The sequence below is a fragment of the Scyliorhinus canicula genome, chromosome 4 (genome assembly GCF_902713615.1).
Source record: "Scyliorhinus canicula chromosome 4, sScyCan1.1, whole genome shotgun sequence".
In the NCBI taxonomy this organism is placed as follows: domain Eukaryota; kingdom Metazoa; phylum Chordata; class Chondrichthyes; order Carcharhiniformes; family Scyliorhinidae; genus Scyliorhinus; species Scyliorhinus canicula.
In genome coordinates this window covers 66,079,824-66,093,998 of record NC_052149.1, presented here as the reverse complement: position 1 = coordinate 66,093,998, position 14,175 = coordinate 66,079,824, and the positions used below count along the sequence as shown (strand labels likewise).

The 14,175-nt window shown below is 52.0% G+C and overlaps 1 protein-coding gene across 3 annotated transcripts in view; it reads left to right on the top strand.

Annotated features, from left to right (window-relative positions):
• LOC119964641 (cytochrome P450 4B1) overlaps window positions 1-14,175 on the top strand; it is a 158,740-nt gene that overhangs the window by 84,178 nt on the left and 60,387 nt on the right. For all 3 annotated transcript variants that reach the window (XM_038794384.1, XM_038794386.1, XM_038794385.1), the window contains exon 5: window positions 11,910-12,037. In XM_038794384.1, the coding sequence (XP_038650312.1) occupies window positions 11,910-12,037 (128 nt within the window). The remainder of the gene's footprint in view (window positions 1-11,909; window positions 12,038-14,175) is intronic.

Genomic DNA, 14,175 nt, shown 5'->3' with positions numbered 1-14,175 from the left:
ACAGGGATCCCTGTGGACGTTCCCCTATTACAGTGGTCCCTGTGGAGGGTCCCCCTATTACAGTGGTCCCTGTGGGGTGTCCCCCTATTACAGTGGTCCCTGTGGAGGTTCCCCCTATTACAGGGATCCCTGTGGAGGTTCCCCCTATTACAGGGATCCCTGTGGGGGGTCCCCCTATTACAGGGATCCCTGTGGAGGGCCCCCCTATTACAGTGGTCCCTGTGGAGGTTCCCCCTATTACAGGGATCCCTGTGGAGGGTCCCCCTATTACAGCGGTCCCTGTGGAGGGTCCTCCTATTGCAGGGATCCCTGTGGAGTGTCCCCCTATTACAGTGGTCCCTGTGGAGCGTCCCTCTATTACAGTGGTCCCTGTGGAGGGTCCCCCTATTACAGGGGTCCCTGTGGAGCGTCCCCCTATTACAGGGGTCCCTGTGGAGGGTCCCCCTATTACAGGGATCCCTGTGGAGGGTCCCCCTATTACAGGGATCCCTGTGGAGCGTCCCCCTATTACAGTGGTCCCTGTGGAGCGTCCCCCTATTACAGTGATCCTTGTGGAGGTTCCCCTTATTACAGGGATCCCTGTGGAGGTTCCCCCTATTACAGTGGTCCCTGTGGAGGGTCCCCCTATTACAGTGGTCCCTGTGGAGGGTCCCCCTATTACAGGGATCCCTGTGGAGGGCCCCCTATTACAGTGGTCCCTGTGGAGGGTCCCCCTATTACAGGGATCCCTGTGGGGGGGGTCCCCCTATTACAGTGGTCCCTGTGGAGGGTCCCCCTATTACAGTGGTCCCTGTGGAGGGTCCCCCTATTACAGGGATTCCTGTGGAGGGTCCCCCTGTTACAGGGATCCCTGTGGAGGGTCCCCCTATTACAGGGATCCCTGTGGACGTTCCCCTATTACAGTGGTCCCTGTGGAGGGTCCCCCTATTACAGTGGTCCCTGTGGGGTGTCCCCCTATTACAGTGGTCCCTGTGGAGGTTCCCCCTATTACAGGGATCCCTGTGGAGGTTCCCCCTATTACAGGGATCCCTGTGGGGGGTCCCCCTATTACAGGGATCCCTGTGGAGGGCCCCCCTATTACAGTGGTCCCTGTGGAGGTTCCCCCTATTACAGGGATCCCTGTGGAGGGTCCCCCTATTACAGCGGTCCCTGTGGAGGGTCCTCCTATTGCAGGGATCCCTGTGGAGTGTCCCCCTATTACAGTGGTCCCTGTGGAGCGTCCCTCTATTACAGTGGTCCCTGTGGAGGGTCCCCCTATTACAGGGGTCCCTGTGGAGCGTCCCCCTATTACAGGGGTCCCTGTGGAGGGTCCCCCTATTACAGGGATCCCTGTGGAGGGTCCCCCTATTACAGGGATCCCTGTGGAGCGTCCCCCTATTACAGTGGTCCCTGTGGAGCGTCCCCCTATTACAGTGATCCTTGTGGAGGTTCCCCTTATTACAGGGATCCCTGTGGAGGTTCCCCCTATTACAGTGCTCCCTGTGGAGCGTCCCCCTATTACAGTGGTCCCTGTGGAGGGTCCCCCTATTACAGTGGTCCCTGTGGAGGGTCCCCCTATTACAGGGATCCCTGTGGAGGGCCCCCTATTACAGTGGTCCCTGTGGAGGGTCCCCCTATTACAGGGATCCCTGTGGGGGGGGTCCCCCTATTACAGTGGTCCCTGTGGAGGGTCCCCCTATTACAGTGGTCCCTGTGGAGGTTCCCCCTATTACAGGGATCCCTGTGGAGTTTCCCCCTATTACAGTGATCCCTGTGGAGGGTCCCCCTATTACAGTGGTCCCTATGGAGGGTCCCCTTATTACAGTGGTCCCTGTGGAGGGTCCCCCTATTACAGTGGTCCCTGTGGAGGTTCCCCCTATTACAGGGATCCCTGTGGAGGGTCCCCCTATTACAGTGGTCCCTGTGGAGGGTCCCCCTATTTCAGGGATCCCTGTGGAGGGTCCCCCTATTCCAGTGGTCCCTGTGGATGGTCCCCTTATTACAGGGATCCCTGTGGAGCGTCCCCCTATTACAGTGGTCCCTGTGGAGGTCCCCCCTATTACAGTGGTCCCTGTGGAGGGTCCCCCTATTACAGGGATCCCTGTGGAGGTTCCCCCTATTACAGGGATCCCTGTGGGGGGTCCCCCTATTACAGGGATCCCTGTGGAGGGCCCCCCTATTACAGTGGTCCCTGTGGAGGTTACCCCTATTACAGGGATCCCTGTGGAGGGTCCCCCTATTACAGCGGTCCCTGTGGAGGGTCCTCCTATTGCAGGGATCCCTGTGGAGTGTCCCCCTATTACAGTGGTCCCTGTGGTGCGTCCCTCTATTACAGTGGTCCCTGTGGAGGGTCCCCCTATTACAGTGGTCCCTGTGGAGCGTCCCCCTATTACAGGGATCCCTGTGGAGGGTCCCCCTATTACAGGGATCCCTGTGGAGGGTCCCCCTATTACAGGGATCCCTGTGGAGCGTCCCCCTATTACAGTGGTCCCTGTGGAGCGTCCCCCTATTACAGTGATCCTTGTGGAGGTTCCCCTTATTACAGGGATCCCTGTGGAGGTTCCCCCTATTACAGTGGTCCCTGTGGAGGGTCCCCCTATTACAGGGATCCCTGTGGAGCGTCCCCCTATTACAGTGGTCCCTGTGGAGCGTCCCCCTATTACAGTGATCCTTGTGGAGGTTCCCCTTATTACAGGGATCCCTGTGGAGGTTCCCCCTATTACAGTGGTCCCTGTGGAGGGTCCCCCTATTACAGGGATCCCTGTGGAGCGTCCCCCTATTACAGTGGTCCCTGTGGAGCGTCCCCCTATTACAGTGATCCTTGTGGAGGTTCCCCTTATTACAGGGATCCCTGTGGAGGTTCCCCCTATTACAGTGGTCCCTGTGGACGGCCCCCTATTACAGTGGTCCCTGTGGAGGGTCCCCCTATTACAGGGATCCCTGTGGGGGGGGGTCCCCCTATTACAGTGGTCCCTGTGGAGGGTCCCCCTATTACAGTGGTCCCTGTGGAGGTTCCCCCTATTACAGGGATCCCTGTGGAGGTTCCCCCTATTACAGGGATCCCTGTGGAGTTTCCCCCTATTACAGTGATCCCTGTGGAGGGTCCCCCTATTACAGTGGTCCCTATGGAGGGTCCCCTTATTACAGTGGTCCCTGTGGAGGGTCCCCCTATTACAGTGGTCCCTGTGGAGGTTCCCCCTATTACAGGGATCCCTGTGGAGGGTCCCCCTATTACAGTGGTCCCTGTGGAGGGTCCCCCTATTTCAGGGATCCCTGTGGAGGGTCCCCCTATTCCAGTGGTCCCTGTGGATGGTCCCCTTATTACAGGGATCCCTGTGGAGCGTCCCCCTATTACAGTGGTCCCTGTGGAGGTCCCCCCTATTACAGTGGTCCCTGTGGAGGGTCCCCCTATTACAGGGATTCCTGTGGAGGGTCCCCCTGTTACAGGGATCCCTGTGGAGGGTCCCCCTATTACAGGGATCCCTGTGGAGTTTCCCCCTATTACAGTGGTCCCTGTGGAGTGTCCCCCTATTACAATGGTCCCTGTGGAGGGTCCCCCTATTACAGGGATCCCTGTGGAGGGTCCCCCTATTACAGGGATCCCTGTGGAGCGTCCCCCTATTACAGGGATCCCTGTGGAGGGTCCTCCTATTACAGGGATCCCTGTGGAGGGTCCCCCTATTACAGTGGTCCCTGTGGAGGTTCCCCCTATTACAGTGGTCCCTGTGGAGGGTCCCCGTATTACAGTGGTCCCTGTGGGGTGTCCCCCTATTACAGTGGTCCCTGTGGAGGTTCCCCTATTACAGGGATCCCTGTGGAGGTTCCCCCTATTACAGGGATCCCTGTGGAGGGTCCCCCTATTACAGGGATCCCTGTGGAGCATCCCCCTATTACAGGGATCCCTGTGGAGGGTCCCCCTATTACAGGGATCCCTGTGGAGGGTCCCCCTATTACAGGGATCCCTGTGGAGCGTCCCCCTATTACAGTGGTCCCTGTGGAGGTAATGGTAGAAGAGGCATGGGCAGCTAGTGCGTTGTTGGGGGCTGGGGTTGACCCTCAGGTGGGCCCGGATGGTCGCTACCAGCGTGACCCAGACGTGGTGGACCGCGTGGTGCGCCAAGGGAGTAACCATTGGCACCTTGGTCCACCATGTTAGGACCATGCTGGTAAAAACTACAAGTGACTTGTACCCAAGTGATTGCCGGCTGCGGGGACTGGGGTTTGCGGGAAAGCAGAGTGTAGGGTGCTGAGCCTGCTAAATAGATGAGAGTGGGTCATTAAGATCCATTTGCATCCCCGTGCAGACGCACATCATGGACCTTGTACACGGCACAGTGGGAGTCGGGGCACTGACACTCATTTTCCCCCGACGCCTGATTCTCCGTCTCATTGGAGAACGCATTCTGGACGTCCCAGGATGGAGAATCCGCCCCTTATGTTTGCTCCTTTGATGAAAATAACACACTATATGTGGATAGGGCTGTTATTTATTCCATTCATGACAAAGAACAAAGAAAAATTACAGTACCGGAACAGGCCCTTCGGCCCTCCAAGTCTGCGCCGATCCAGATCCTCTATCTAAAACTGTTGCCTATTTTCGAAAGGATCTGTATCCCTCTGCTTCCTGCCCATTCATGTATCTGTCTAGATACATCTTAAATGACGCTATCAAGGAGAAATTACTTTTGAAATGCTATGGTTAAAATCCTATTATACACGAGATTGGCATGTTTAACACTGCAGCTTAATTTTGATTTTCAGGTGTAAGGGTGGGATTGCAGGAAAATTTTCAATTCAGCTGGAAGTGGTTATTTCTTTTGCCTGTCATTTACCTGATGCATACATGCATGAAAATATGGTTATGGACTCGTTTGTGACCCAAATACAGATAGGACAACAAGCACAGTGAATCAAATAATATTTAATAATAATATTTATTAGTAATTAATATTAAATAATAATACAATGTGCAATGCCTGTTCTTGTGAGCCTGGAGTATGTCCCTTTTTTTGAAGACCATGCATTGGATTTAAGTTGGTTTTTGGAGCAAGGAGATGAATAGGGGTTTGCCCTGTCCATTATGGACATTGGCTTTGTAACTTTTGAGAAAAGAATAAAACATTTTAAAAACACGTTGATGCACTATCAATTACTACAAAGGCAAGAGTAGAGAATAATCAAGGCTTTATTGAGCAGAGATGTGTGGCTTCTTGCAGCTGTTACCAGAATGGGAGCAGCTCTGGTGTGCACACACATTTATATGCCACCTACTGGGCAGAGCCAGCAGGCAGGGATTTACCCCTGTACCTCTAGTACAGGAGCCTTACCGTACTACATCTAATATACAATTAGTGGTGACTACCACATTCACCCCCTGTTTTTAAAAAAAGAGTCCAGCGGGGGTGCTGCAAAAATTTACAGTTCAGGCAAAATTTACAGGTTCAGTCGGTCGGTTGCCTTGATCCTCCGCTGTAATCGCCTGGGTCCCGGTGGTGATGCGGGCGCCGATTTGGTCGCCTGTGACTCCAGGAGCGCGTTGTCCTCGTCTTCATCCCCGAGTGGAACCAATGGGAGGACGGATCGTCCAGGGGTGGGGGCTGTGGTGAGGTGCGCTGGGGGGAGGGTGAGTGGCACCGGGGCAATCGGAGCGGGGGTGTCGGGTGGTGGGCCGTGGGTGCGGGTCCGCCACGTAAGCGTACTGCGGTTCGCATGCAGTAGTTGTATTCTTTCGACTAACGGGTCCGCCTTTTGGGTCCTCGCGTGTTTGCGGAGGTGGATGGGTCCAGGAGCTGCCAGCCATGTTGGGAGAGAAACCCCGGAGGTAGACTTCCTGGGGAAGGCAAGGAGATGTTCATGGATGGTTTTGTTAGTTGCAGTGCAGAGTAATGATCGGATGGAGTGAAGCGTGTCATAGAACATAGAACATTACAGCACAGTACAGGCCCTTCGGCCCTCGATGTTGCGCCGACCTTTTAAACCACTCTAAAGCCCATCGACACTATTCCCTTATCATCTATATGTCTATCCAATGACCATTTAAGTGCCCTTAATGTTGGCGAGTCCACGACTGTTGCAGGCAGGTTATTCCACGCCCTTACTACTCTCTGAGTAAAGAACCTACCTCTGACATCTGTCCTGTATCTATCTCCCCTCAATTTAAAACTATGTCCCCTCGTGCAGCCATCCCCATCCAAGGAAAAAGGCTCTCACTGTCCACGCTATCTAATCCTCTGATCATCTTGTATGCCTCAATTAAGTCACCTCTTCACCTTCTTCTCTCTAACGAAAACAGCCTTAAGTCCCTCAGCCTTTCCCCATAAGATCTTCCCTCCATACCAGGCAACATCCTGATAAATCTCCTCTGCACCCTTTCCAATGCTTCCACATCCTTCCTATAATGCGGCAACCAGAACTGCACGCAATACTCCAAATGCGGCCGTATTGCGTGTCGGAGAGGACATCCTGCCAACGGGAGACCGAGAGAATTTTTGACCGTCGGGCCAGCAGGATAGCCTTCCAGACCGTCCCATTCTCCTTCTCCACCTGCCCGTTTCCCCAGGGGTTGTAGCTGGTCGTCCTGCTCAAGGCAGTGCCCTTGCTGAGCAGGAACTGACGCAGCTCATCACTCATAAAGGAGGATCCCGGGTCGTTGTGGATGTAAATGGGGAAACCGAACAGGGCGAAGATTCTGTTGAGCGCTTTAATGACTGTGGCAGAAATCATATCAAGGCATGGAATGGCGAAGGGAAATTGGGAGTATTCATCGATCATGTTCAGGAAGTACATATTTTGGTCGGTGGAGGGGAGTCCATGCTGAGGCGTTCAAAAGGGGCGGGAGGCCTTCACCAGGTGTGCTCGGTACTGGCCGGTAGAAGTGCGGTTTGTACTCCGCGCAGACCTGGCAGTCTCTGGTGACAGCCCTGTCCTCTGCAATGGAGTTGGGCAGGTTGCGGACCTTGATGAAGTGGAAGAATCGGGTGACCCCCGGGTGACAGAGACTATCGTCTTGGGCCCGGAGTTGGTCCACTTGTGCGCTGGCACATGTACCTTGGGATTGGGCATCGGGGGGCTCATTGAGCATAACGGGGCGATACAAAATCTCATAATTGTAGGTGGAGAGCTCGATCCTCCACCTCAAGATTTTATCATTTTTGATCTTGCCCCGCTGTGTGTTATTGAACATGAAGGCAACCGACTGTTGGTCAATGAGGAGAGTGAATCTCCTGCCGGCCAGTTAATGCCTCCAATACCGCATAGCTTCCACGATGGCTTCGGCCTCCTTTTCGACAGAGTAGTGCCAAATTTCGGAGGTGTGGAGGGTGCGGGAAAAGAATGCCACGGGCATGCCTACCTGGTTAAGGGTGGTGGCCAGAGCGACGTCCGAAGCATCGCTCGCGACCTGAAAGGGGAGGGACTCGTCGACCGCGTGCATTGTGGACTTGGCAATGTCTGCCTTGAAGTGGTTTAAGGCCTGGCGGGCCTCAGCCGTCAGGGGAAAAACTGTGGAGTGCATGAGTGGGTGGGCCTTGTCCGCATAGTTCGGGACCCACTGGGCATAATAGGAGAAAAACCCCAGGCATCGTTTCAGGGCCTTGGGGCAGTGGGGGAGAGGGAGTTCCATGAGGGGGCACATGCGGTTGGGGTCGGGCCCGAGAACTCCTTTTTCCACAACATAGCCAAGGATGGCTAAGCGGTCGGTGCGGAACAAGCACTTCTCCTTATTGTACGTGAGGTTCAGGAGTTTGGTGGTGTGGAGAAATTTGAGAAGGTTAGCGTCGTGGTCCTGCTGATCGTGGCCACAGATGGTGACGTTATCTAGGTACGGGAAGGTGGCCCGCAGTCCGTACCGGTCAACCATTTGGTCCATCTCATGTTGGAAGACCGAGACTCCGTTAGTGACGCCGAAGGGGACCCTAAGGAAATGATAGAGGCGGCCATCTGCTTTGAATGCAGTGTATTGGTGGTCTGCCTTGCGGATCGGGAGCTGGTGGTAGGCAGATTTCAGGTCCACTGTAGAAAAGACCCGGTATTGTGCAATATGATTGACCATATCAGATATGCGTGGGAGGGGGTACGCGTTGAGCTGCATGTACCGATTGATGGTCTGGCTGTAGTCAATGACCATCCTGTGTTTCTCCCCAGTCTTTACCACTACCACTTGGCTTCAATAATGCCTTCCCGAAGCAGCCGCTGAACCGCCGACCTGATGAAGGTCCTGTCCTGGGCACTGTACCGCCTGCTCCTGATGGCGACGGGTTTGCAATCTGGGGTGAGGTTTCCAAATAAGGAAGGTGGATCAACCTTCAGGGTCGTGAGGCCGCATACAGTGAGGGGCAGAAAGGGTCCGCCAAATTTTAAAGTTAAGCTTTGGAGATTGTATTGGAAATCCAGACCGAGTAACAGGGCAGCGCAGACGTTGGGGAGGACGTAGAGTCGGAGGTTGCTGAATTCTATGCCCTGGATTGTGAGGGTCGCGATGCAGTACCCCCGGATTTCCACGAAATGGGATGCGAAGGCCAGGGAGATTCTCTGGGTAATGAGGTGTACCGCGAGGGAGCCTTACCGTAGTGGGGTGGATGAAGCTTTGCGTGCTCCCGGAGTCAAGAAGGCAAGAAGTCTTGTGTCCATCGATTTTTCACCATAGTCATCTCGGTTGCGAGGTCGTGAGGCCGGGACTGGTCGAGGGTGATCGAGGCGAGCCACGGCTGGTGGTGGTAGGCCCCGGGTTGGTCGGCGGCGGTGGCAGGCAATGAACGGCCAGACGAAGTTCCCGACGAGCAGGGGTCCTGAGGCGCCATCCAAAATGGCGCTCAAGATGGCGGCGCCCACGGTGCGCACATGGCAGGCAGCGTTAAAGATGGCGGCACCCATCACCCATGGGCCGCACGTGGTCTGCGGTGATGAAAATGGTGGTGCCCACGGGTTGCAAATGGGGGCCTAGAAACAGCAGTGATCAACCGGGCCTGGCTCACAGAAGCAAAATGTCCCTTCTTTCCGCAGGTCTTGCAGGTTACGCTCTGCGCCGGGCAGCGCTGCCAGGGGTGTTTGGTCTGCCCGCAGAATTAGCATTTGGGCCCCCCGGGGTTGGCTGGCTGCCACGCGGTGCAGGTTTGGGGTGGGCTGGGGGTTGTAGCTGCTGGGGCCCACGATGTTCATGAGGGTGCCATGCGGTCGGGGGCGTATGCTGTGCGGTCGGGGGCGTACAACTGTACGTTACAGGAGGCTACTGTGAGCGAATTCACGAGCTGCCTGGTTGCCGCAACATCAAACGTACCCCCTTCCAATAAGCGCTGGCGGATATACGCCGACCCCATGCCCGTAACAAAAGCGTCTCTGATTAAAAGTTCTGTATGCTCGACTGCCGAAACTGCCTGGCAGTCACAGTTCCTCGCCAGGATGTGCAGGGCACGCCAGAAATCGTCTAAGGACTCACCGGGGAGTTGCTGTCTCGTGGACAGGAGGTGCCTAGCGTAGAGTTTGTTAACCGGCTGAACGTAATGTCCTTTCAGGAGCTCTATTGCTTCAGTGTAAGTGGGCACATCCCGGATAAGGGGAAAAATATCAGAGCTCACCCGTGAATAAAGGACCTGGAGCTTCTGTGCGTCCGAGGGTTGTTCAGCCGATGATCGGAGGTAGCTTTCGAAGCAGGCTATCCAGTGGTTGAAAGCCAACGTGGCATTGGCTGCTTGAGGGTGCAGCTGTAGGCGATCAGGCTTGATACGAAGTTCCATCGCTGTAAAATCTCAGCTAAATAAATTGATGCACTATCAATTACTACAAAGTCGAGAATAATGAGGCTTTATTGAGCTGAGATGTGTGGCTTCCTGCAGCTGCTACCAGCAAGGGAGCAGCTCTGGTGTGCACAAACATTTATATGCCGCCTACTGGGCGGAGCCAGCAGGCAGGGATTTACCCCTGTACCTCTAGTACAGGAGCCTTACCGTACTACATCTAATATACAGTTAGTGGTGACTACCACACACGTAAAGGCAGTGATTAACAACAATCTTCTGTTCTTGCTTCTCGAGTCATTGTCGCATAGTCAATGTCTTTTTTGGCCTCTTTCCCTTCTGCTATGTTTTCAAACTATGCTAATTATATATTTTTAGCTTCCTTGTTGTATCCCTCTTTTTCGATCATTCCATGTCATATTTGGCCACGTTCCAACATTATCCACTTGGTTGGTGAGGTATAAGCTCACCTACCAAATCTTGTTTCCCGCTCTATCAGTTTAAACTATTGCTAGGATGTCTTTTCCTTGATTCGTTTATGTAATCGTTAGATTGCGTCTTGCCCACATTGGCCAGTGTTTTCCAGTTCTTCTGCATGGGTTTTCCTGCAACAGAGGCTACTTGCCATTGGTCACAGGCAGAACCTTCAGTCCCACTGAAGTCTATGTTGTTTTACATGGCTCACCCATCTGCCAATGACTCATTTAAATATACTGATCTGGATCACGCCCAGTGAAGGCGAGAGGCCTCTTGTGAGATTTCATGGCCTCATCCTGACACCAGGTCATGCACGACCAGTAAAACGTCAAAGCAGTAAGTTTAACTTTGGCATGAACAGATCTATCCAGTGGAAATTATCCAATGAAAGGTGCTCACTGCTGGGCGACACAATTCATTACCTGAATTTGTCAGGAAATATGTTTTTTTTAAATTTTGGGAAGCTATTGAACTGAACTTTAATTTGCCCGAGTGAATAACTTTCTTGGCACCAGGACATTTTTGGCCCTGGATCGCGGCAAGAGGTTTGCTATAAGAAGCCCTTTGTTTGCATTCTTGATGAAAAAAGTCAATAGAAAGAAGGGAAGAAAAACAATGAATTAGCAATCAAAGGAGGATGAAGCCAATCTACTATTATGGCCCCACATCCCACCATTACTTTATGGGCTCTCAAGGGGATCAATGAGACTCAAGAGGGATGGTTGAGAAAAAGATATAAAGGACTGATCTGTGATAGGATGGAATATAGGAGGGATTGAATGACAAATGGTGCTGCATCAAAACAACTATTGGCTTGCCTCTGAAAATGATTGAAATTATTAAAGTTGGCTGGTTGCCTGTATTGCAATCAACACAGCATTATCCCTGCACCAATAGTTTTTGGGGACTATTGAATTTGTGTCTCCAAGGTGACTCAACTGAAAGTATAAAACACTGGAGCTCGTCATACCTTAAATTGCAGACATCCTGCTAACATTACTGTGGTAAACCACTGTTACACCTGTATTAGGTGATGTAAGGTAGGACCTGTACTACAGGTTCGCTGGTAGCCCCTGCCTGCTGACTCCGCCCAGGAAGAGGAATATAAATATGTGTGTCCTCCATTCAGCTGCCATTTTGCCAGCTGCTGTAGAAGGCCATGCATCACTGCAATAAAGCCACAGTTGTAACCAATCTGAGTCTTTGTACAATTGATCATGCATTAATTACTAAGAAAGTAAAGTTGCCATAGTCCCTGATGACCATAGGCTGCTTTTCCCTTTGAGAGGGAGAACTGACTGGTGGTGTCACCACATCTCAGGTGAGGGGCAAGGTTGAGAAGGTGGGCCTTCATGAATAACATCAGCTGTACGGGTTCTTCATCACAAACCAGCTGTCCAGCCAACTGAACTAAACCAGCGCTCAGTTGGTTGGACAGCTGGTTTGTCTTTACTTACTTTCAACATTACTGCTGGACCGGACCAATCATAACGCTTTACCTGACTCAATTCAGCACAAAGCGCACAAATTCCTGCCCTCCACACATAGTACTGGAAATGCACCAGCTATATTTAAATCAGAGACTGCAGGAAGAGAACGTACAGCAAATACAAACAAAAGTAACGTATTATGTTTTTTCAATTGATTAACAACCTAATAACTGTTGTGTTGTTTATAAATGCTTTATGAAAAGAAGTTGAAAATGAATGTCTTTCTACACAGGATAAATGGGAACAACTTTGCACAAAAGAAAATCATACACTGGAGCTTTACCAACACATCAGCCTTATGACATTGGATAGTATTCTGAAATGTGCTTTCAGTTATCGTGGCAGCTGCCAGAATGACAGGTTAGCATTTGAATAAGTGTTACAAAATAACTTGTGATGCATTTTCTTTTCTTAATGATTTGAAGGGAAACACACAAAAATGTATTTGGGATCATTCATAGAACCGTAGACTTCCTACAGTGCAAAAGGAAGCCATTCGGCCCATCGAGTCTATACCGGCCCTCTGAAAGAGCACTCTACCGAGGCACACTGGGATTATGGTGTTGGAGGCAGAGCTGTCGTCAATGAATAGGAGTCTGACGTACGAGTGCTTGTTGTTGAGATGCTCCAGGGATGAGTGGGGCCATTGTGAATTGCAGTGGATCAAGGCAATTTGGAAGTTTGGAGCTGATGTGTCTCATGACTAACCTCTTGAATTACTTCAGAATGATAGATGTCAGGGCCACTGGTCGGTAGTCATTGAGGCATGTTGCCTGGCACCAGTATGATAGAGGTCTTCTTGAAGCAGGTGGGAACCTCGGAACAGAGTAGAAAGAGGTTGAAGATGTCTGCGAACACACCCACCAGTAAATTGCCCCTTAGTGTCCAAAGATATGCTGGTTTGGTCATGATCAATGCGCGAGATTACGGGGACAGAGCAGGGGAATGGCCCTAGTGTGTGTGGGGTAGGGGCTGATATGTGGGAGATTGAGTTTGGCGGCAGGAGCCATTTGATCAGACAAGAGGGTGCTTAATGTTTCATTAATGCCTGCAAATATTGTTCTATATCTTCCAAATAAACTCTCACCAATCGAGCCTTTGGGTAACTCGCACACCTCCCATTTCTGTCACTTTATGAATATAAGTACACCCCTTTGCATGGATACTCTGTCAGAATCTACTGGTGATGATTTACTTTCAGGAGTCCGGACCATTTCCTCCTGGTCCTGCACCACACGGGTCTGCAGTGCACACTCCACAGTGATGTTCAGAGAGGCGCCGTCCTATTTTACCACATCCACATCTGACATCCAATCAAGGATGGTAGACTGGTTCCTAAAGCTGCAGGACCAATCAGAGAGTCTGCAGCTTTGGAAGGCTAGCAGCCCCACCAGGAGAGGTGGGCATGCTCAGGCAGAGCGGGAGGACGCCTTAAAATGTAAACATCCTGAATCCTGTATAATATTTCAAAAGATGAGGAAGGATGAAGCCAAAAGGCATCTGAGAGGAGGGGAAACTCCTCTGGAGTAATTATTTGGGGCATCACTACCCTGCAGCTCTGTCATGATTATCAGACGCTTATTGTCACAAGTAGGCTTCAATGAAGTTACTGTGAAAAGCTCCCAGTCGCTGCATCCGGCGCCTGTTCTGGGAGGCTGGTACGGGAATTGAACCTGCACTGCTGGGTGTGTTCTGCATTACAAGCCAGCTCTTTGCTCAGCACAGTGGGCTAAAGAGCTGGCTTGTAATGCAGAACACACCCAGCAGTGCGGGTTCAATCCCCGTACCGGCCTCCCGGAACAGGTGCCGGATGTGGCGACTGGGGGCTTTTCACAGTAACTTCATTGAAGCCTACTTGTGACAATAAGCGATGATTATCAGAGGCAGGAACGGTTTGCCTCGGGGGCCCATTGCCATGATATCAAAACTTTCTCCCAGTTCCACTTTCAACTCTGACTTTGTGGAACTCAGAAGATTCTGCCCTCACTCTCCATTCGGATAATTTCATTGCAACGAGATAAATAGGGCCGAATTCTGAGAAGCTGAAAGTGAGAAAATTTCCTATTTGCCGGACCTGCCTCAATAGAAAGTGTCCCAAAATGCAGGATTTTCACTCAGCAGATGCAGAATAGATTCAGGCCCACTGACTCCAGAAACAAAGCGGAGGTGGTCACTGGGGTGAGTGAATGCCATGGTGGGCTGGTCAGAAGGTGTGCCTCTGTTCAGTGGGACTGCATTTTAGTAGTTTTATAAGCTGCCATGCATGATAACTCTTGCCTCTCACACCTCATCACCCTCCCGCACCCAACTTCATGGATCCTTATACCCTCCATGCCAGCCCATACCAATACATGCCCCTAATCACCTCTATGCTATTGATGGCAACTCGTGCTCCCTATCTCCCCATGGCCCCCTCATATTTTCAATGCCAACTGCTGCCCTCTATCTACCAATGGTTCTTCATGTCCTTTAAGCCACCTTCACAGCTACTCCCCAAT